The sequence below is a fragment of the Molothrus ater genome, chromosome 17, assembly GCF_012460135.2.
Source record: "Molothrus ater isolate BHLD 08-10-18 breed brown headed cowbird chromosome 17, BPBGC_Mater_1.1, whole genome shotgun sequence".
NCBI lineage: Eukaryota > Metazoa > Chordata > Aves > Passeriformes > Icteridae > Molothrus > Molothrus ater.
The window spans coordinates 483,692-506,164 of NC_050494.2; the positions used below are offsets into that span (position 1 = coordinate 483,692).

Genomic DNA, 22,473 nt, shown 5'->3' on the forward strand with positions numbered 1-22,473 from the left:
ACTGTCCTGTGAGTTTTGCTATAATCTCTATAGTGCCAGCTCCTGAGAATCTCTGCTCTTGATCAAAGAGCCTTGCACTTCAGAAGTGTGTGTGAACCATAGTGGCTCAGATACAGGAAAGTGATAAAACACAACCCAAGAGAAACTTTAAAATATCTGAGATCACACTCAGACAAGAACTGCTGGAAGGCATTCCTTGCTGGGCATTTGCAGGTCAGATAAGGCCAGGACATTATTCCATTTGCCCTTAACATTTCTGAATGTTTCTCAAACTGAAGAGGAAAACCCACACCCAACTATGACTGACAAAGCCTAAATCTACTGCGGGACTGATTATGGAAAGAAGTAGACACATGGTAAAAAGGTTCAAATGTAGGAACCATTTCTGACTGCCACCCTCTGCCTTTGGCCAGAGAGGGAAACAATGACAGTGCCACTGACAGGTTCCACCTGTTAAAGAATCCATTCAGTGCCAGTAGCTTCAGTTGCAGCTGCAGTGGAACTACTGGTTGAGCTCTGGAGGGGCAGGAGCCTAAGCTCACAGCAAGAGGCCATAAACTGAAGAACCTTTGCAGAAAAGGGGCCAAGGACCTGAGGCCCAGAGAGGGGACCCAGACTCAGAGACACTGAAGCAGCTGAGGACCCTCAGACCTTCCCTGTGCTGTGAAGGGATAAAACCCCAGGGGATCCTTTGTTTGGGGTCCCTTTTTGGAGGCACCAGCTCGAGCTCTTTGTTGCTTTGCTATTTAGCTTTTGCACCATGATTAAATTATCTTAGGGATCTGGACATCTGTGACTCTGCTATGGAAAACCTGGGGTAGAAGCAGTAAGAAACCTGCTGTGACTGAGTGTGGGATGTGAGCTGCCAGGGGCTTGGTCCCAGTTCAGGTGGTGCAAGTGACAGCCAGAGTAGCTCTGGGAGGATTGGACAGGGAAGTTTCCTTAACACCACCAAAAAATTCCCATATTGAGAAAAAACATTCTGAGTGAAGGAGTGAGGCATCCAACAGCAGCTCCAGAGGTTCTCAATGCCTTGAGCTCCAGAAACTCACAGGAAGCAGAGGTAGCAGTCCAAATTCCAGCTATGCTCCCACAAACCCATGTCACAGTGTGATCCAGTACTTAAGTTTTAAAGGTTATTAAAGGTTGAAGAAACCATTTGTTTCACAGTGGGAATGATTAATGACTAGAATTCATATTACCAGTGCTTTTCATGACTAATTTATTAAGCTTCTTTTTTGGCATTACCAGATGAGTTTTACTCCCAATGTAAAGCTCTCAAAGTTCAAAATTAGTTCCTTAAAAATTTGGGATTTTATTTGATTTGGAGATTGACAATAACGAACACATTGTGAAATCCCTTCAAAAATTTTTTTCTAACATGAAAACACAGGAGAACACAGAGCAGCAAGGCATCTGTTGCTTGTACTCTGCCCAAGCTTGCTGAATGTCTGTAGTAGCATAGGGCTAGAAACATCCCCAAAAATCTTTCAACTTAAGGATATTCAGTTCCTGGTTCACCTAAGGCAAAGAGAACTGCCTCTGCTGCTTTGCTGTAAGGTGGAAGAGATGCAGATTACTCAGGGCAGGCTCTCCCATTTTCACCGACTGTGGCTACAGCTATTTACTTTACATCATCTTTGCCAGTCCTGGCAAAAGTGAAAACCAACCACATTATGCTCCTGGAGCAGCCTATCCCAGCCACTAACTACGGAAAGACTAAAGCAGAGACTCCGTTGTCCTGCTCTCGGCAAGAGCTGCCCTCAAATTTTTACACATTACTAAAACAATACCATAAACTATGACTGTAAGATAAGAAAAAAATATTGTAAGACTGTAAAACATCACCACCTGGTAACTCTTCCCATTATAATACTGCCAACCTTAAGGCAGCTGGCAGCTAAGTGCTTCCCATCTCCTTCTCAGTGCAAAATTATTTTAGAAATTGTGGAGTTGAAGGAGATGGCTGCATGGGAAGCAAATCAAAATCAGATTTAAAACAACATCTTGAAGTAAATTGGTCACTTCCAAACAGAGCAGAAATTTATTAATAGAAAACACAATATGATCTATGCAGGAGAGCAATAGTTTCTGGTACTCTGTGTAATTGGATTAAGTGTTAAATCAGAGAAATTCTGAGTGAGAACTGAGAGCAGCAGAAGAATGAGACATTCAATCTGCTTACACAAACTCAAAAGCATCAGGAGACAGAGTTGCAAGCACCTGTTCCAAAGGCAGGTGATGGTGAAGGATGGACCCACTCCCTCACTGACCCTTGCTAATGCTCAGTGTCAGCCAGCAAGAACTGGCAAGTCACTTCCAAACACAGATCCTGCCAGAGAACAGACATTGGCTTTGCAGTCAAAGGAACTCAGTCAAGTGAGCTACAACTCAAGCATGGCTGACAGGTTGGGTTTGTGCTCCCAAAGTAGAAATCACGAACCCCTACAACCATGCAATGCTGAGACCAGTAAGCAATTAATGACAACATGTCTGAGATGTAGAAAGATGCACTTCTCCATCTCCTGCCCTGCCCATGTGTTACAAGAAGCAGTTAAAACCACAACTTTCTTGCACTCCAGTCAAGTATCCAGTGTCATAAGCAAGGCACCCAGCACAGACTGAGGAATACATGGTGCTTCTTACTCCTGCTCTGAGAGTAGATCGCCCCCGTCCCCACCTAAGGCAGGAAACTGGACCTGCCTAGATCTGTAATAGTTCAGGGTGAATTAAACCATGGCAGCTGAGCTCTGCTCTGTGCAGGGCTGGCAGGGGGGCACTCTGCACTGCTGTTTCGAGACAGCAGAGTGTGAGATTGCAGCCTTCCCCCTGGGCTGCAAACAGAACAGAGAACCTCTGGCTCTCTCCCATCCCCTGGGCAATGGACTAAAGAAGCCACCACCTGCAGACATACAGCCTTTGTAAACCTGAAGCCTGCACAACGGAGATCTGAATGTGGTAATACACAGGTGAGCCTGAAATAGTTTGTGTGACTGCTAGACCCCAGACCACCTTAACTCCTCAAGGAACCTGGAAGGTAAGCCAAGGGCCATGTTTCTAGCCAAGGACAGTCCTCCTACTAATATGATGTTCCAGTCTGTATTTCAGTACCTTGCTCAAGACAGTGAACATCTTAAAATCTCTTGAAGAAGAGAATGTGGGGCTGTGTTCTGTGTCTCCAACTTTTCCACATCCCTGGGAACTAGAACTGCATTGAATTAAACCTGGTAGTACAGTTACTCATTAATTGCTGTGAAATACCATTAATGGATGTTGCATAATGGATGAAAATGGCTCAACATAAAGCACATTTATTTGCTTTGCTCTAAAAACTTACTCACAAGAACATAAAAAGTACATGAACTTCAAATATTACAAATGCATAATCACCCCTTTGGCACACTGTTGTCACAGAATACAGAAAGCAAAACTAATGTTTATGTAAACCCCAGGGAAGGACTGTGCACATTCATTTAGAAGTAAGAGTCATGTTTCAGTCCAAGTCCAGCTAGTTAAAACTTTTCAGAACTCAACACAGCAGTTTTACAAAAAAAGTGAGGTTTTAGATAGAAAACCAGATGGGAGGAATCACAGGAAAAGTTTCCCAAGAAACATAAATTATGCAAAAAAAGGAGGCCAAAATAAAATTCTATTTTAGTAATTGTTATCTATACAGTGTTTTTTGCTGTGATGTCAGAAGTCAAAACCAGTACTTTAGTGGTGATGCTAGTTTTAATAAGATTAGGAGCAGCATTAATCTAGCAGGTATTAAATAGACTTGCTTTCTAGATCAAAACATCTTATGTGTTCTAATTAATTTCACTTTAGAACTTTTATCAAAAGAACTCGTTGTACAAATCAGAGGAAAATGGCCCTCAATATCCCAGACAAAATGTTTCAATAGGGATGAGAACAGCCCCCATTATTCACACAAAGAAACCAAACCCTTCTTCAAAAGTGCTAACAGTCTATTTTATCTCAGCACAGTAAACAGAAGATGCCTTAAAACATCTTGTAATCAATGCCACAGGGTAGCATTCACAAGATGTCTTAAATGAAAAATGAACACAGTTTCAAAAAATGAGGACAGTTTCAATTCAACCTCTCCAACATCAGGAAATGCACACAGTGGAATATGTCAATAATCTCTCAGCAGCACATACCCTTTTTGACAGCAGAGCAAGTAAAAATAAAGTGAAGACATAATGAAAGGATAAGCAAACTTTTAAAAATGCAGATTCAAAAAGCTTCAAACTACTTTTAAGTTCACATACTTGCAAAAGAACTTCTCCAAAACTGAATCAGTACAAACATGTGCTTATTGAAAAATGACACTTTCAGTAAAAGTAAGTGGCAAAAAATTCCTTATCAAGGTCTGACATTAACTCTGCAAACACTGTGCCGTGTTTTACTCTGGGCACAAGCAACTGAGTAACTCCACAACTTCCATTAATGCCAGCAAGACAGCACATTTTTATGCCAGACAATTTCTTTCCTCCAAGGGTTTATGCATGCCTTGTCCTTTCTGTTTCAGATGAACCCTGCATGTCCTGGACTTACTTATTCACACCTCCTCCTCGAGAGCTTTCTGCAAATACTCAGCCAAATCCCAGACCACCTCCACACTCCAAGCCCCCTTTTGCATGGTGTGTGCTGAAAAGCCAAACACTTCTCTGTCTTCCTGTTGGTGGGAAGCAGTAGAGGCAGCTCAAATGATCAAATCAACTAATCAGATCAAATGCCAGCTTATTTCAGACTGAAACATAACACAGGTTTAATTGGATAGTTTTGCAAATATAACAGCATATTCCTTCATTTCTATTTAAAGCAAATAATCTGGAAAAGAAGAGAGAGATGTAGGCTGAGACAGAACATCTACTTCTGAAAGCTGCAGAGGGTCTGCAGATAATAATAAAAGCACAGGCACAGCTCTATTAACAGTGCAGATTAATTAACAGATCACCATACCATCTGTTCATCAGCATTCCAGACCATTTATTTGACCATCTGCCCATGACATTGGGAAAAGCCAAGCCTAGACTTCATTACGGTTCATACTGCTTTCAAGTAAAATGTAGGACTCAGATTTAGGTTAATGCTTTTTAGTTCTGAGAATAACCTAAATTCATATTGATAAAGACTGCTAAGCCCCTGTGCCAGCTCTCCACTTCATCTCACTGCAGCTACCAGATTATGTGGGGTTGTTTACTGACACCCAGGCAATCCGTTATGTATCAGGGTTAGCTTTTGTTGCTTGCATATGAACAGTTTAAGAAAACCAGGACAGCTGTATCTGGAAGTCAGCTGTACCAGAAAAGTTAAAAGCTTACTCACACACATTCACCCTAGAATAACAAACTTCAGAAGTAGGAAGAAGAAGAAACTTGTGCTGTTGACTTTGCTCTGATCTGATCCTGGAAAGTTACTCAAAAATAAAACCAAACATACAGGGAAATTAATAGAAATTCACAATGGCATTACCCCTTTTCACCAAAGGAAAGATCTTACAAACCTTAAATATACATGTTCCATTGAAAAGTAACACATGTCAAATATACAGAAAACAGTGTGGGGAACCTGTGTGCCTGATCCTACACGCCTCCTAGAGTCAGTGACAGTGCTAATGACATGTTCCTGAGATGGGATTAAACTAAACACATTCAGAAGCATGGCCCAGCTGCAGAGAATATTTTGAAATTCCAGATTTCAGACAGAGGGAGGTCTAAAAGCACCACACAACTAACACTGAGGGTGGCTGTTACTCTGGCTGTATCCAAGGAGAAGCTAGGGCAGGAACATCAGTCAGTCCTGGAAGGAGCTGGGACCCTGAGGTTAGTTCAGTTGGTTAAGAGCATGGTGCTAATAACACCAGAGGTGGTGGGTTCAATATGGGCCATTCACTTAAGAGTTGGACTCAATGATTCTTGTGGGTCCCTTCCAACTCAGCACACTCTGTGAAATTCTAGCATAGAGTTACAGCAAATGACCTCAAGGCCAAGGGCACAGAGTAGTACAGACAAATAAAACAGGATGTGTTCCAACAGGGAATACGTTGGATCTGCACTGCTGACAGGGTTATCAACAGTGCTGACAGAGGCTCACCTTTCCCTCACCACCCCTTTCCCTCACTGCACTGTCTGCAGCCCTGCAAGCACAGCTCAGGATGTGGTCAGCCCCAGTCAAAACTACAGCTTTAACTCCATTTAAAACAGCTTTTTTTCAACTATTAGAAAAATAAAAAGGTCTGAAATGCAGATCTCACATCACTGATGCCATGGTCTCATATTGCAAACACTACACTGTATAAGATAATAAAATCTATCTCACAAATTCTTTAAATTTTACCTTAAAACTCACCAGGGCCCTTGCAGATGTTGCTGCTATTGGAAGCTGATTGAGAGCTTCACTGCACTGTAACTGGAAATCATCTTCCAGTTATCAGCTTTCATCAGTCTGTGGCCAGTTTGTGCCTCTTTTTGTCAAACTGAAATCCTCCCCAAGGCTCTTCCTCCCTGTGAAACTCAGGACAAATTAAAACACTGCCCCAGCCTAAGTGGGTGGGGCACAAGAGGATGTCCCTTCCTCTGAAAGCCCTGGTAACCTTCTTCACTTCAAATTCCCCTGACACTGGTAAAGCCACACAAGGTTCACAGAGGCCTGGATGTGGAAGCCAGATGTGCTTTGCTAAATTAAAAAGCAGCAGTAATTTTTCACAGGACACAAGCTCAGTCTCTATGTGTAAAGCACAGTTCCTGGTACTAGCAACTGAGACAGAAAACCCAAGGATCCAATACAGCATCCATCCTCTCTGGCAGATTTCAGAGACTTAAACCAGCCTTTGCAGTACTTTCCAGCTATGATGTGGGGGGAATGTCAAGCCAGGTGTGCCCTGAAACTACACCTTGCAGGGAGAGATGCTGGAGGAAAGTGAGGCTGGGACAATATTTACAGTCATGAGAGACACCGTGTTAACATCTTGCTAAAAAAAAAAAAAAAAAAAAAAGTATTCTACATTAATTATATGGTTTCCCAGAAAGAACATCTTGCCTCCTGCCCCACTGTTGCCATGACCACCAGCTCACTGGTGATCTACAGTAAAGCACAGAATCAACAATCCTGTCATTCCTGGCCTAGCACTCCCCAGAGTACCACTCCCTGGCTGCAGACCATTCAGGTTTTCCCAAAGCTCAGCCCTGGAGAGGACAGCCACAGCTCTGGGACATGCTGAGTGGGCAGGTTGGTGACTGCAGTGCCAGGTTTCTGTGGGGTTTGCCCAGCTTCAGATCTGGGGCTCTGTTTAAAGAAAAGTGCAAAGAGGCTTTCCTTGTTGAGGGAAAGTGTAGAGCCAAAAGGCAGCAGCTACACACAGCTCTGTGCCAGGGCCTCTTTCCCACCTTCCCACTCTGCTCTGGCTCCCTCAAGCCATGCTGCTCACAGCCAGGCAAGGTGTGGGCACACCCAGAGCTTTGGTGGGTCAGTAGAGAACTGGCAGCAGAGGCCAATACACAATATATTCATATTCTTCCCAATCCTGGCACATAGACCACAGTAGGAAGTGCCTCTGCTGTTTACACTTACTGAAAGGCATTGCACCTGTTTTTACCCATTACCCATCTGACACGGGAGCAAACTTTACCTCTAAAGGCAAGAGAAGATACAGATAGATGGAGACATGACAGCACAGGAAAGTGTTTTAAACCAATTATCTAACTTTATTTCAAAAGAAAAATCATTGCTTAACACTATTGCTGCTTTCCAGAGAAGGAAAAAATATGGACTACCTTCATAGGACTGTATTTACTACATTCCTGCTGTGCATAGGCTTGCAAATGGTTTCCTGGAACCGCCTACATCAACAGACTTCTAGTAAATTTATCATGATGTTGCCAGCCCCTAGTGTGCTACCGCAGTGCTGTATGACCTGCCCTGTGCTGAGCAGAGGACTACAGACACAGCAGCCTCCAACTGCTAGAGAGAAACAATAGCCACTAGAACCATACCCACGTGCTCAGTGAGAAGGCAGCAGGATAATCTGGTATGGGAAATGAGCCTGTGCTCCACAGAATGCCCCAGAGAATCTCAGTGATCTGTTCTGCCTATCACAGAGCATGTCCTCTGTTTTAGATGCTGGTGGAGCAATCACTTCTACAAAAGGATTATTCCTTTGGCAAGCAGAGCCATTGTGCTCACCTCTGTACCATCAATAAACTCCTGGTAAACAACCATGGCTGTGTCAAAACAGGCCCAGCAAAGCAGTGTGCTGTACCTGGGACAGCTCTCTCACTTCCCTCTCCTCTCAAGACATGTAGGTAGAGCATGCAAGCTCCTCCTTTCCCAGCCAGTGAACCAGATGGGATGTGAAAGAACTGCAGTTCTTCAGCACACTGCAGTTTTCCAATAAACTGTTATTCAGGAGACCAGCCATCCTGCAAGGTGTTGTGCAGCCTTGGCATAGCAGTCAGCACCTCAGAACTCAGAACCTTCATGCTGCTTGGCATGAAAGGGTGAAGGGCAATTTCCGTCACTGGATATATTCCAGTTCTTATTGAACAAACCTTAACAGGAGCTAAAATTAAAATCAACTCTCGCAACATTACTGCTGAGCTATGGGGAGTTACCAACTGATCCTGTCTCCTACACAAGATCTTACCTGACAGTCGAAGTCCTGGAAGTTGCGAGCTGCATTCTGTTAATGAAAAACAGGAAAAAAGAAAAAAAAAGAAAAAAGGAGATCAGCACAATGCTCCAGAACACCCCCAATAACAGCATGAAAGCTTCCCATAGAGAACTCTGTTATAGCACAGTTAAGACTGGCTGCAGTCAGGTAAGCAGTGAAATGCAAGATCTGTACAAGCAAACTCCATGCAAGATCTGCCCATTCCTATACAACAAGGTCCTAGGGCTATAGGGAGGCTACCAGCCAAGGGAAGTGAGTACCTGTGTGCATAGCTGAGAGTGTTCAAGCAGGGACAGATGCACATAGGAAGGACACTGGCCACAGCTGGGCTGCATATGGGACTGGGTTTTGTCTATTCCTTGTGTCCATTAACAATTTGGATGCAAAACTCCTAAAGGAACTACTCCTGGGATCTCACGTACTGAGTGCAGGAAAACAAGCCATGCAGTCAGCTTCTGTGCAGCCATTGCTGCAGGTATAGGATTGTTCCATGACAGACACAGGGACCTGCAAGCTCCTGAAATCCAAGTCCATGGGAACTGCACGCAGTAGTTCATCACTGACTCTTCCCCAAGGGTGACCCCTTGCATGCAGGTGAACACAGTCAGTACAGCACCCACTTGGCATCCTGCAGGTTAGAAGATCTGCAGGAACCTGTCCATGTGCTTATGTGCTTTGTGAAACACTGTCTCTAACCACACAGTATGTTACATCACTGACAGCTATCAGCAGAAGGCTGAGCAAACCACTTGAGATGGCATCCCAGCTTAGGGGTGTGTTTTAGGCATAGCACCCATTATGACTTATACTGGCCAAATGCCAGGTACCCATGAAAGCCATTCATTCACCCTCTCTTGTTCTCATCTGGGCAGAGGAGAGGGGAAAAAAATTACCAAAGGGCTCATGAGTCTCAACTCATGAGGACGGGAGAAAACACTCTAAGGGCAAAACAGGTTCAAATTTAAAGGTGTAAAGGAAATTTATTATTAACAGAGTCAGAGGAGGATAATGAGACATAAAAGAAGCCTTTAAAACATCGTTTTTCCCCCAACCCCTTCCTCCTTCCCACCAACAGTGCAAGGAGACAGGGCATGGGGGTTTTGGTCAGTTCGCCACTCGTTTGCTCAGGAAGAGGAGTCTTTTCTTTGCTATGCCATGGGGCCTCTCCCATGGGAGACTGCTCTCCATGAACTTCTCCAGCGTGGCTCTAATCTCATGAGCAGCAGTCTGCCCAAAACTGCCGTGACATGCGTCACTCCCACAGGCAAACTGTCTTCCCAATACTGATGCGGTGTGGATCACTCATCCACGGGGTTCAGTCCTCTAAGGATGGGCTGCTCTAGTTTGGAAGCAAAGGCTCTGTCTCTGGAGGCAGGGGCTCTCTCTCCATTTGGGTCTCCCACTGGATCACAGCTTTCTTTGGCATCCACCCACTCTGGCAGGAGCACTTCTCCAATGGGCTGTGAGTGGATCTCTGCATCGCCCATGGACCTCATGGGCTGCAGGGGCACAGCTGCTTCACCTTGGTGCTCATCATGGCCTGCAGAGGAATCTCAGTTTTGACACTTGGAGCACCTCTTCCCCCTCTTTTTCCACTGACCTTGGTGTTGCCCTGTTGTTCTCCCTCACATGTGCTCATGTCTTCCTCTTCTCTGACTGGAAGTAAAACTGCTGCTCATAGGTGCTTTTGGTAACGAGTTCTGCTAATTCAAAGATTCCTACAGGATCCCGCAGCTCCGAGAGATCAATCTCATCTAGGTTCTGTGCCAGAGAGTCTCTTACCATGTTTCTGCTACTGGCCACGCGGCCCCACCACCACCAAGCAGGCAGTGACGGCCACCACAGCCCCGCGCTATTTAACCCCTCTCTTCCTGCGGGGCCTGGGAAGGAGAGGCTGCTGCCACTGCCCCTGCCCTTCTTCCCACGACACGGCTGGCTGGGGTTGGCCAGGCGGCAGAGGCTTGCCATGCGCTGCGCCAGGACGGCAGCAGCCGTGGCACCTCACCACCCCTGGAGAAAACTGCGCACATGCGTGTATCAATTTTTCTGCTTAACTGTGTCATCACAGAGGCATTACCAGCCTCTCTAATTGGGCCAACAGCATGTCCATCTTCAGAGCCATCAGAGATTGGCTCTGTTGGACATGGTGGAAGCTTCTAGCAGCTTCTCACAGAAACTACTCCTGTGGCCCTCCCTCACTATCAAAAACCAGGCTGTGCCAAATCAACAGAGCACCTTAGTACTAAAATTAATAGGATCACATATGGACAACAGAAACACTCCAAAAATTTCTTCTGGCTGAGCACCCTCATTCCTCCCCATGTGTAAACACATGGCAGTGTTTTCCTTGCTGCAGAGCCTTGTCTTGTAAATAAGAACAAGGGTTGCTACCTATATTCTACACTTTGAGACATTTGAAATATCTGCAAATCTGTTTTAAGAATCCATTCCCCTCTTTCCTCCTGTGTGTTAAGTATGGAACTCTGGCCATGTTTTGAGCAGGACATAGCAAAAACCACTAAATCCTGAGTACTGGGGAAAAGAAAATAAAAAGCAGTCTCCTCTTATTTCAGTTTGAGACCCTGAAATTAATTGAGATTTCTGACACCATCACCAGCTCATGAAGCAGGTCAGTTCAGTCACCCATTTCTTTATGGAGAAACGAGAAATGTCTGTATATGGCACAGGATTTGGATGGTGCATGCTAAGTAAAAAAGAAGGTGATCTGCATTTGTACTTAGAAAAGTCTGAGATTCCCCAAGCGAGTGGGAAGGAAATGACACAAAGCAAGGAATGAGGCTCTGAATTGGGCTGCTTGTTGTCAAGGCATACCATGAGGCAAAAGAAGCTGATGTGCCCTGACTCTCACATACTTGATTTTAACACACTGAAAATCTGACTTTAAACCATTTATTCATTGTCTTAATTTGAGAAACTTTAAGGCAAGTTTTTCAGGCCTCTAAACACGAGATGGCTGCACCTCAAAGCACAGCGCTGCCTTGGCTGACTTAATCCAGCCTAAGGGCTGCCCATTTCATTTCCTGAATCTGGCTCTGACGTTTCGATAACTTTTCACTGAGGCTGAATTAATAGGAGTCAAAGGTGCCAGAATAACAAAGTGTCACTGGTATAGTTTTTCTGATCAAGCAATACTCTCTTTTTCTCTCTCTTTCAACAAAATGGGAACATTTGAAGTTCCTTTGCTTCCCCAGTAAAAAGTCGCTGCATTTTAGTGAGCCTGAACGAGGTGAACAAACATAATGTATTTTACTTTCCTGCACTTGATATGAGTTACACAATAACTAACACCAAGTTACATGCAAACAAAATAGTGTTTATATTCTTCAAAAGTCAAGTTCATAACTTTTTGCTGATTTGAGGCAGAAAAAAGCCAGGACTCAGTGATCCACAGTGGCATTACCTATAGTTCAGACCAGTGAACAAGATACAACCAATTTCCACTTCCATTGGTAATTCCACTGGTTTAAGAGTCTGAGACTCCAGAGCTCCTTCTCTGTGTACAGTAGCCTTTGTGTCTGAGGAGTTCATGAGCACTCACTCATTAGCACCTTAAGAGTGTTACTGTACTATTTCTGGCCATTAATCCATGCTGGCTCAAACTCCTATATCTAAAGTGGGTTGTCAGTAAAAACCTTAGTGAACCGCCAGCTCAATAGATTTTGGACTCTGATATGTTGCACAGAACAGCAGGTTATTGCACCACACCCTCATGCTCCATAAACTATATCTAAAAAATACACATTTTTTCTCAAGCTTGAAAGCTCTAATAAGGGCCAGACCTTGAAGGTGGCTGCTCCCTGAGGCCCTCATTTTGTAAAAGTGTGAAAAGGAGAGCCACAGCATATTTCTCTTCCCATGCAGTACTGAGGATGGTTCTGGAGCTACCCTTCATATTACTCCCTACTGAGATATTAAATATTTCCTGTAACTTCAACACTGAGTTAAGCAAAGAAGTAATCATTCTGTGTGTGCCCTTCTGCACCCTGGTTAACACCACTTGGTGTTCTGTTTGGGTGAGAACTCCGCATTTGAACCACAATGGACACCACAGTAAGAACTGGATGGGGCTGTCCAGGCAATACTTGAGACAAAGACTGGAAACTTATAAAGGGAAAACCACTTTGATTTGGCATACCTCAACATCTCTGACTTAGGTCAGCTGACTGAAGCAAGGGCGATCTACCCAGTTCAAATACAGAAAATCCCAGGAGAATCATGAGCAAGATCTGGGCCACTGCCTTTAGGAAGTTTGTCTTCTGTAAATGTTTCTCTCTTGTTTTGAAATTACAAACTGCCCTCAAAGCCTGTATTCCATATTTTTATTTGCTGATCTACACTGATTTTGTACTTTCAAGACTCATCCTTCCAGGAAACATTTTTTTTTTTAATGGTGGAAGCCCAGTAGTCAGCACTAGTCTGTCAGATCAGGCAGCTGGACTGCAGATTTCAGCTGAGTTTTTAGATTTCACGGATACTACAAACAGATATGTTAGAACACTAAAGAAATGAGCGAAAACTAATCAGTACAGATTAAAACATAGCAGATTTCCAGAGATTTCACCCATTTTGTGGGGGACAGTGCAGTCTTCTGCAGGCACACAGTGAGTGGACAAAGCACCACAGACAGCCCTTTGGCAGCACAAGCCAGGTCCTGCTCATCAGCCATCAAACAGCAAAGCCTTAGGAACTCATTCCCACATCATTAGACTTGGCTGCGAGCTATGGAAAGTGATCAAACCACATTGCTCATGATCACAGTTTGCAGATGCAAGATGCTAGATCTTCCCTGTAGTGAACTTAGGCACTCTCAACAACAGTTTGAGGCAGAATCCACTGAGCCCAGATAGCTCTTCCCCAGCCCACAGAGTGAAGGACTTAAACAGCTACTGCAATACAGTGATTTTCCAAAGTCTCAGTATTGCATAAATCTGGACTGTTCTAACTGGGGTCTGCAGATATTAAAAGGAAATTGCTCTCCACTACTAAATCCAGGGAGACAGGGCTTTTTTATTAGGGGTCAAAACACTAAAGGATCATTTAAGACAGAATATTTTCAACAAAAAAAAGTAAAAAAACCAAACCAAACAACAAAACGAAACAACAACAACCCAAAACCAACCAAACAAAAACCAGGATACAATACAGCACTTCTCTAACAAGGAGAAACTTACTAGGGGTTCTACAGCTACACCAGGTTAGGAATGGGATCACCTTTCCAATTGCTGTCCAGCCTTTGCAAATCCTCAGTACAGGCACGATGTACTGTTTGGCCAGGACTCCAAAATTACCTGAATTGTTGTGGTCTGTCTTTCCCGGAGACTTTGGAAGAGTGGGTGGTGGTAGATTACCAGAGGGGGGAAGAATTTACTGGGTTTCAGTACTTAAGGTACTTCAATCTGTGGACAGATTCTGGCAGCTAGGGCTCCTTGCCAGACACAAAGTTATCCTGAGTACACCTGTGAGGACAAAGCAGCAGCCAGCATTACCTTGTCATTCAGGAGTGGCTTGATCTCTGTCAGCTGAACATCCTGCAGTTCATCCATTGTGCTGGAAGTAGAGCCAATTAATCCTCAAAGCAGCAAATAGGGATTCTGAAACAAAGGCATATTGTTAGAAACAGCATTACAAGATATGCTAATCAAAGAATGCTGAGAGATTTTTCATTAGACTTGTCTGTGCTTCAAATTAAGCCTGCAAGAAGCTGGTTCTTGATGCAACACAAAGCACCTGTAAAATGCAGAAGGCAAACCCTGTGCTGCTCTCACTGTGTCAGTCTGGTTACTCCTTGCCCTGCCCACAGAAAGCTGCCCTGAAAGCTCAGGCCATTCAAGTGAGAAACTGCATCTACTTCCATGCATTGCTGGTATTTCAGCCATAGCTTGTCTGGAAATGAACTGGAAATTACCTGATCAGCAGAATGAAAAACTGTTTAGTATGTGGTAATACTGACTTCCCCTGCCATGCCCTACATACCCAAACCCCAGCATCCTGCCAGCAAAGGCAAGGCTGTGCTGTATTCCTGAGACACACAGCCAAAACCACATCCACACAGAGGAGACAGAGGTGTAGAGATCCACGCTCCTTGCTGGCAGAGCATAAGAGAGTCCAGAACTCAGGGCAGCCCTTGCCATACAAGGTGAGATATAAAAACCGCCCTAGATAGTGCTGGTCCAGTGAAACATGTGGAGACAACACTGTTAGCTTGGCAGCCCAAACCATCACTCTATCAGATAGTGCAGAGTCAGCAAAGGAAAGAAAAAAATGTAATCAACAGTATAAGAAGCTGCCATATGTCTGTGGGAAATTGCTGTTACCACGGAGCCAGAGGAGAAATCTTTGAGTATTATAAATACAGCAATGAAGATGGATGAATAATATGGCTAAGTTTACAATGCATTTAATTTTTACTCTAGACACTCTAGCTGTGTTTCTAGACAGAAGAATTTTTAGTGCAAGCACCTGCAAGCAACATGAAAAGGGCTTTGGCAAGAGATGACCATGCCTGGTGGTGCAGACTACCTGGTTGTTCAGGAAAATTGTACCTATTATTGCAGATGAAATAAACAAAGTCACCAACTTCATTTGATGGAACAGAAGTAAGCATGTGGTGGACTTCCTGGGCATCAGCTGAGTGTGCCATGAAAATACGTCTGAATACTGTCACAAATCAAATTCTTTGTCTAAGACATTACCGGCTACTAACCACAGAAGAAAAAGAGTGGGAAAAGAACACTTGTGTTCGCCACCCACTTTAATTCAACACAAACTTGTGCTGGGGAGAAGGGGTCCCCCTCACCCCAAATGCTGCAAAGCTGCACCCTTTGTGCCAGAACTAACACAGGGTGGGGTGGGGGGCTGAAGCCAGTCTATCACAAAACAAATAAAACCAAAATGCCTTTCCTTCTGAAAATCAGCCATAGGAACATCTCTTTTAGCTTTGGGAAACTCAATTATTTTTCTTTTTCAGACTTCTTTTGCTGTAAAACATACCAGTTGTGAGAGTTTCAAAAAATCAGTTAATTTACAGGCAACAGCCCCCTTACTCCACAATGAATTTTTATTCAGAAGAGGGGTAAGAGCCATTATGTAGTGCACTGTAAGCCCCAGAGGAAAGCTCTTTACTGTCATACTGCTGAGATATAATGGAATAAAAAAAAAAAATCTACTAAGGAATTACAACTTCCATATATACTGGGACTGATCAAGAGCTCAACATCTACCAGGTTCTCTCCAGAACAGCATCACATGAGGTTACAGACACAAAAGGAATTTCAAACAAGCATCACAAAGCTTATCTGCAGATAAGGTGCAGTCAGATGACCCAGTACTAGAATGACCACCTTCATCTCATTAGTGGGAGAGCATATCCCTTCTCTTATGCTCCTTTGAAAAGACATCTACTGGTGGCAGGCAAGAAGGTCATACTTATTCTTGGGGTCCCCCAAGAGACAAAGAAGTTGTCCACTCTACCCAAAGGAACAAAAAAACTGCGCACACACCAGCCACCTTTTTCTGTGGGTTTTTATATACGTGGGAGTTTTCCTGAACCTTGAGTTCACACCTTGCATTTTTCCCTAAACCAGAGTCTAAAGAGAAGGAAGACACCAATATAATAACTCCTCTCTACTGAGCCGTGGCTGACCAAAGAACATCTCAGACCACCAATTGCTCTGCATTAGATTGCTCAAAGAAACTTTTGCTATAGCCTTGCAGATATCTCTTCTATTTTCCCCTGAGCTATACAAAGTCCCAGAGAGGCCTGAGATGCATCCTACACAAATCTGCCCAGGTATGCTGTTGGCTGTCAATACAAGCACATCCATGAAGTGTGCAAAGTCTAGAGCAGGAGAGACACACATTTTGCACCCATGCACAACATTGTTGATCATTTATTATATGAGAAGAATAAAAATCTAGTAGGGGTTCAAAGCAAGGATTATCAAATGCATTTATCTCATGAACTTTGATTTAATAGATGGTCTCTAGATACAACTATAGTGCACACAATAAGCAATATTGAAACAACTCTGAAATTAATCTGATCCTTATCTTCCTAGTCTACTATTGCTCTAAATGCTGTCTCAAGGGAAAGGGATTCTCTAGGGCAAGCTGCTGTAAGCCATAATATGCAATATGTGCTGCCCCTTCCTTAAAACAAGCTGGACAGCAACAAAAAAGGACTGCTAATTTAGATGCTGAGATTTATGTGAAACTTCCTTGAGACAGAAGAGACACCTTTCTTAACAATAGCTGGGTTCAAATAGCTGTGAAAACCTCTGTAGGGAAGTTTGCAGAAGAGTAAGAGACTTGCTTTGCAGAGAGTCTGCAGCACAGTCAGCCTGGGAAGCTTCTCAGCTCATAGCACATTCTCACCCAGAAGTAAGAACTATGAAGGGTCCCTCCATTGGGGCCCAAATACTGAGGTGAGCCAGGAAGTTACTGACAACTGCTCTAATGAGAGCAAAATCACACAGAGAGATTAAACCTGCACAGCCTCAGAGAGTGGATTTTTTTCCTAAAAATTTAGAGTCTATATCTATTCACCTAGCTTGTACAGTTTTTTCAAGGCTTTTTGAAGGAAAAGACATAGGGGGTCACCATCACTCCTTGCAAGCAGCTTTTTTAGCTTGCTGAACCAGCTTTTCCCAATCCACTCACTGGTGAGCTCTCCAGAAAATGGCTGACACAGCCTCAGGACTTCATTTTAATTTGGTCAGAGGGTATTCCATTGGCAGATGCACATACTTTTCTTTTCCCAAGATCTTAGCAAGCTCAGTGTGATTGCCCTAGATTAAATCTGGGTAATTCGTCATTACAGCATAAAATCTACTAGCTCTATATGACTATTTGCCACAACTTCACCTGAGCACTCTGCTATGTCAACATAGCATGTGTTTTGGTTTGAAACATGGCAAATGGGCACATTTGAGCAAAAAAGGCCTAAAAAACTTTCAAAAGAGGATGCTTTGTAGTGGAGAGACCTTTGTAGAGCACATCTCCGAGTGCAGAAGCAAAGGAAAGGATGGGGTGTTGGTGAGCTGGGCTATCCTCCCTTCCAACCATGCTAAGACTCCTTGTAAAAGCTCTGCAGACTTGTCTGCCCAGGAGCCAATTTACTCCCTCCATTCCTCCTGTTATTTAAAGAGACAAACATGTCATTTCATAAGCTGAACGCAAGTTTAAAATACCACAACAAACCAGCATAAATATTCATAACACTGAAAAGATTCTTGTAGAAGTCAGGCCACAGGCAAAGCAAAAGGTTTGCCTGAAACAATCCATGTATAAATGATACATTTTTTTCTATAGATGGCCCAGTACCACCTGCTTTGCAAGTATTCCTCTTGCCTCTATTTATATCTTACTATAAATACACTCAAATCCCCCAACTGAAACTATCTATCCCTTTCCAAAGGGTTCTTAAAGGCTGAAGTAGATTCTTTGTTCCTTGAAAACCAGTAAGACAAGAATCCAGGAAAGATGTGGTGAATTATTAGGCACAGAGACTAGAATCAGGGTAGAAGACAGAAGGCTACAAAAAAATAAGGCAGGCGAACCCCAGAAAGAGACCATCTACCTATAAATAAGATCTTAAATATATGTTTGCATGTTTACTCAAAGACAAGGCTGCTCTCAATTTACATCATTTCAATATACAAAGAAAGAAACTGGAGTTAAGTTCAGTAGTCAAGACCATGAGTACTACAGGCCTGCACCCACTGAGTGTGAGGTGCAATATCTGTAGGTTCTGAGGCTCTGCTTTCTGGTCATTTAAGCTCTGGCACAACTGCTTCCTGCAGGGTTAGGAGCTGCAAGAGCTGCAGAGCTGCATCTTGAATTCAAATCTGTTTTCTTAGGGAGGTACAATCTCTCCACACTATTTAGGAACTCAGTGCAACCAAACCTTGCATTCAGAGGCTAAAAATTCTTGGGTTTTCACCTCAATTTGACTATAGCTTATAATGTGTCACCTCCATAGGCACTTACACTCTTACTTTGTATATTAACCACACTGAGGCAAAATTACACCCATCAGTTGTCAAGCTATGCTACAAAACATGGCATTAAATGTACCTAAGCATATGCTCCCTCATTTGGCAGACAAGCGAGGCAAGCTGAAGAAGCTCCTCTCTTGGGACTCACAGCCATGACAATCCGGGTAAGGTTCAAGAGAACCACTCCCTGACAAGCCAGCTACGTCTTAAAAGATGGAAAGCAGAAGTGTTGCTCCTAGGTATGCAAATGAAGATGGAAATAAATCCACAATTTACAATCCATGCCAGAACCAAAGTACACTATCCATGATCTGCAGGCTTACTGCTCAGGCATTTATTTCTTGAGCCATTTTGCTGTGTAGCTCATCACTGCAACTTCTCCCTTTCTTTATAAGGGGATTCCCACTTCCTGTGCCTCCTGTGTTACTCTCCCATAGAGGGGAAAATCAGCTGCCTGGCAGGGCTCCTCAGCCTGGCCGGGCAAACCACAGTCTTGGCATATAGATCTTAGCTAATTTTCATGTATGGGCCTTGAGACCCTTGGGCATTCCTGTTCTGTTGTTCCTCTGCCCTGTGCAAGCCTCTGGACAGCAATGTGCTTCCCAAAACCTGCACAGGCGACTCTTTTCTATACTAAAATGCTGGCTGACATGGTAAAGTTCCAGAGAAACAGGCAAAGGGCCCGAATTCAGTTTCTAAGTATTTTCCAAGGTTGCTCACTTTGCATTCCAGCTCATGTGTTTTTGGAACCGTGCCACATGGTGCTCCACCTCCAAGATAAACTGCGTGCCTACAGAAAGAAATTGTGTTCTGCTTCACCAGTGCAGTCCCAGGTTCTGCTGTTGCCAAAATTATTTTTGCTTTTATATTTCCTTCATATATATTCATAGCTCTGTAGATTATTGTTGCATAGTTATATAGTTCCTAGCTAACTCCACTACTCTTCCCTACCCTGACAGGCAGAAAGACAAACACGTACCTGAGGCTCCAAGCCCTGGAGGCCCAAGGTTAGACTCTCAGGGAGCCAAGGTTGAAACCAGCTCATCGAGACACATTTTCATAAACAGAGCTTAGTTCTTATCTAAGAAGGGGGAGAAATCAGAAAAGGAGGAGTTACCTCATCACTTCTGCTTCTAATTGGGGATTCTTGTCAATTATACTAATTTGCTAAAATTACAAAGCTGTATTCACCCTATGTGGGGGTTGGCATTTTTCCATATCTGCCCCTGGAGGCCCCCAATGAAGACCAGCCTGTATATTACCTCCTATAATAATATTGTCTCAAAAGTGTTTTTATTCCTAGCTCTTTAAGGCATCACTGCACTTGAGCAAAGGAACAGCAGCTTCCTAAGCCATGATTTTACATCCCTGGAATCTGAGCTACACCGAGGACAGAAATGTCAGCTGGTGCATATAAGTTTCTAAGATGTTTAAACAAGACCTACATTTAACAATGGTTTTGTAAGAAAAAGGTCTGTGCCTAGCTTTCCATTAATTCTGGATGAATCCAATTTTAATTAAAAGCAATATCATACTGTTATGGGTGTAACTGGGCTCAGCAAGAAGGACACTGTTCCTGCTGGATGCCTGAACTAACAGGCATTGACTATAGGGCTGATTAAGCAAGAATGCTATTAAAGTCTTTAAAGTGGTTTACATTATCTGGATCAGTGTCCCTGAAAACACAGAACTATGCTTAGCTCCCCTATACAGGACAGTCCAAGAAGTTTTAGAGTGGAGACACCCAGGATATAAACTGGAATGAGAAATTTCTGTGATGAAAATTGTGTAAATTATTGTCTTTGAAAAAGTCTCTTCTGATCATGGTATCCCTTTTAAATGGTTTTGCAAATGAAATAAGCTGTGACTGTTACCACCATTCATTATTATGTTAGGGTTGCAGTGTCGGAGACAGGCACACGACTGAGCGCACCAAGGGTCACAAGACAACAGCCAACGTTTGTGGATGGACGTGCCCTTTCACAGGGAGCTCAAAATTCCTGCAGTTGAACACCTGATTGGTCAAGATCTCACTGGCCAACGACCTGTCTGCATTCAGGACTGAATGGGATTGGCTGGGGTCCTGAGCTGGAGTTCCAATCCAACCTATCATTGCCTTACCCGGGAACTTGTTTACCTCTATAACAAACTAGGCTAGCCAACTTGGGTTTCTGTTATGGCCAAATTTATCTGTTCAGCTTCAAACCAGCTATAGCTGTGACAAGTCACATTACTCACATGATGTTCTATGTCCATTGCTGCCCAGTGGCATCACACTAAAGCAACACCAGTGTTAGGCAGTGTCAGAGCCCACAGAGCTCAGACTAAACCACAGAGATCTTCTTGGCAGTTTCATGGTGAAGGACGTGTTCAAAGGGATCTCTTCCAAGATGCTTCTCATCTTCTGGGTTAACTACTTCCATCAGCCCTGTAGTTCAGGATGTCCCACCCAGGCACCGGTGAGGGCCCCTGAGGGTTTTGGCTAGATGTTTGCCCAAATCAAAACAATCAGCAGTGTCACCATCGAGGCACCCACAGCACTTTCTGCTCCTACCATCTCCTCCCTGTCCTGTGTCCCCACCCTCCAGCACTCACTATGTGTAGCTGAACTCAATTGCTCCCCAGCACACACCCACCCATGGCAAGTGGGGAAAATGCTGTCTTCAGCAGGAACGTGCTTTTAAGCAGCTTAGGATGAAATCTGACTGCTTTCCACCAGATCCTTCATTTCCTCTGCAGTTTTATTTTCAAGCTTGTTTCTGCTTCATTTCAGCCATGCTTCCTACTAATCGACTGTGTTTTCACACTTTAAGTAAAAAAAAACTAATCAAATGTGAATACATATTGCATTGAGCAAAGTAAAGCATTCCAGAGCAAGGTGGACTGGAAATCTGTTTAAATTAGATTTGAATAACGATTTTTATCATTAAATATCACATTTCAATTTACTGAAATTTAATGCTGATTTTGCATTTCATTTATCTTACTGAAAAAGTTGCATTTTCACCGGTTACTAAACATTAAATTGCAGTGACTCAAGGCCAGGTTAGATGGGGCTTGGAACAACTTGGTCTAGTGGAAGGTGGACTTAAAGGGCCCTTTCAACACAAACCATTCCATAATATAGCCATTCCACCAAACTGAGCCTTCTTGCTGTCTGTGAGGAACCAGTATTTAAGTTATTGTATAGCTAAACAAAGAATTATTTAGCCCTCAGTTTTCATATTTTCTAATGCAATTTAGATTGATATTTTTTAGTTCATTTGTGAGGGGTGCTACTGGGACAGAAGAAAAATATTGAAATCAAATGCACAAGAAAATTTGTAGAGTGACTTTTATTTAAACTTGTGTTGTGTTCACTCAAATATATAAACTGTACAACCTAAAGCCAACACAGTAATGTATTCACTGGTGAAGGTGATCCCTTGGCATGAACAGGGTATATACATATATATACATACACACACAAATATATGTGCAGTCTGGATAAACCAAACTTAAAAATCATCACAGACACATGCAAAGTTCAGGAAGAACAAATAATTCTGCTCCTCAGCAGCTAAGAAGACACAAATGCTTCTTCACAGCCTTTCACTGTGCTGTGCATGTAGATACATCTAAATCACTTGTGTCTTTGCAGCTTTTCTTCTTCACTCAAACTTGAAAAAAAAAATTTGGGCCATCAGAAAGTAGTATACTTGCAGGCAAAAGCTGATCAAACACTTCAACAGCTCCAATTTCAAGTTATCCACTATGGTGGTCATGGCAGAGTCCATAAGT

At 43.3% G+C, this 22,473-nt stretch overlaps 1 protein-coding gene across 4 annotated transcripts in view; it reads right to left on the reverse strand.

Annotated features, from left to right (window-relative positions):
- Positions 1 to 22,473, reverse strand: part of NDRG3 (NDRG family member 3) — a 58,671-nt gene that overhangs the window by 17,926 nt on the left and 18,272 nt on the right. For all 4 annotated transcript variants that reach the window (XM_036395963.2, XM_036395965.2, XM_036395966.2 and 1 more), the window contains 2 exons: positions 14,185 to 14,289; positions 8,651 to 8,686 (listed from right to left, as the gene is read on the reverse strand). In XM_036395963.2, coding sequence (XP_036251856.1) covers positions 8,651 to 8,686; positions 14,185 to 14,241 — 93 coding nt within the window. In that variant the 5' untranslated portion in view covers positions 14,242 to 14,289. Of the gene's footprint in view, positions 1 to 8,650; positions 8,687 to 14,184; positions 14,290 to 22,473 lie in introns of those variants that run through there.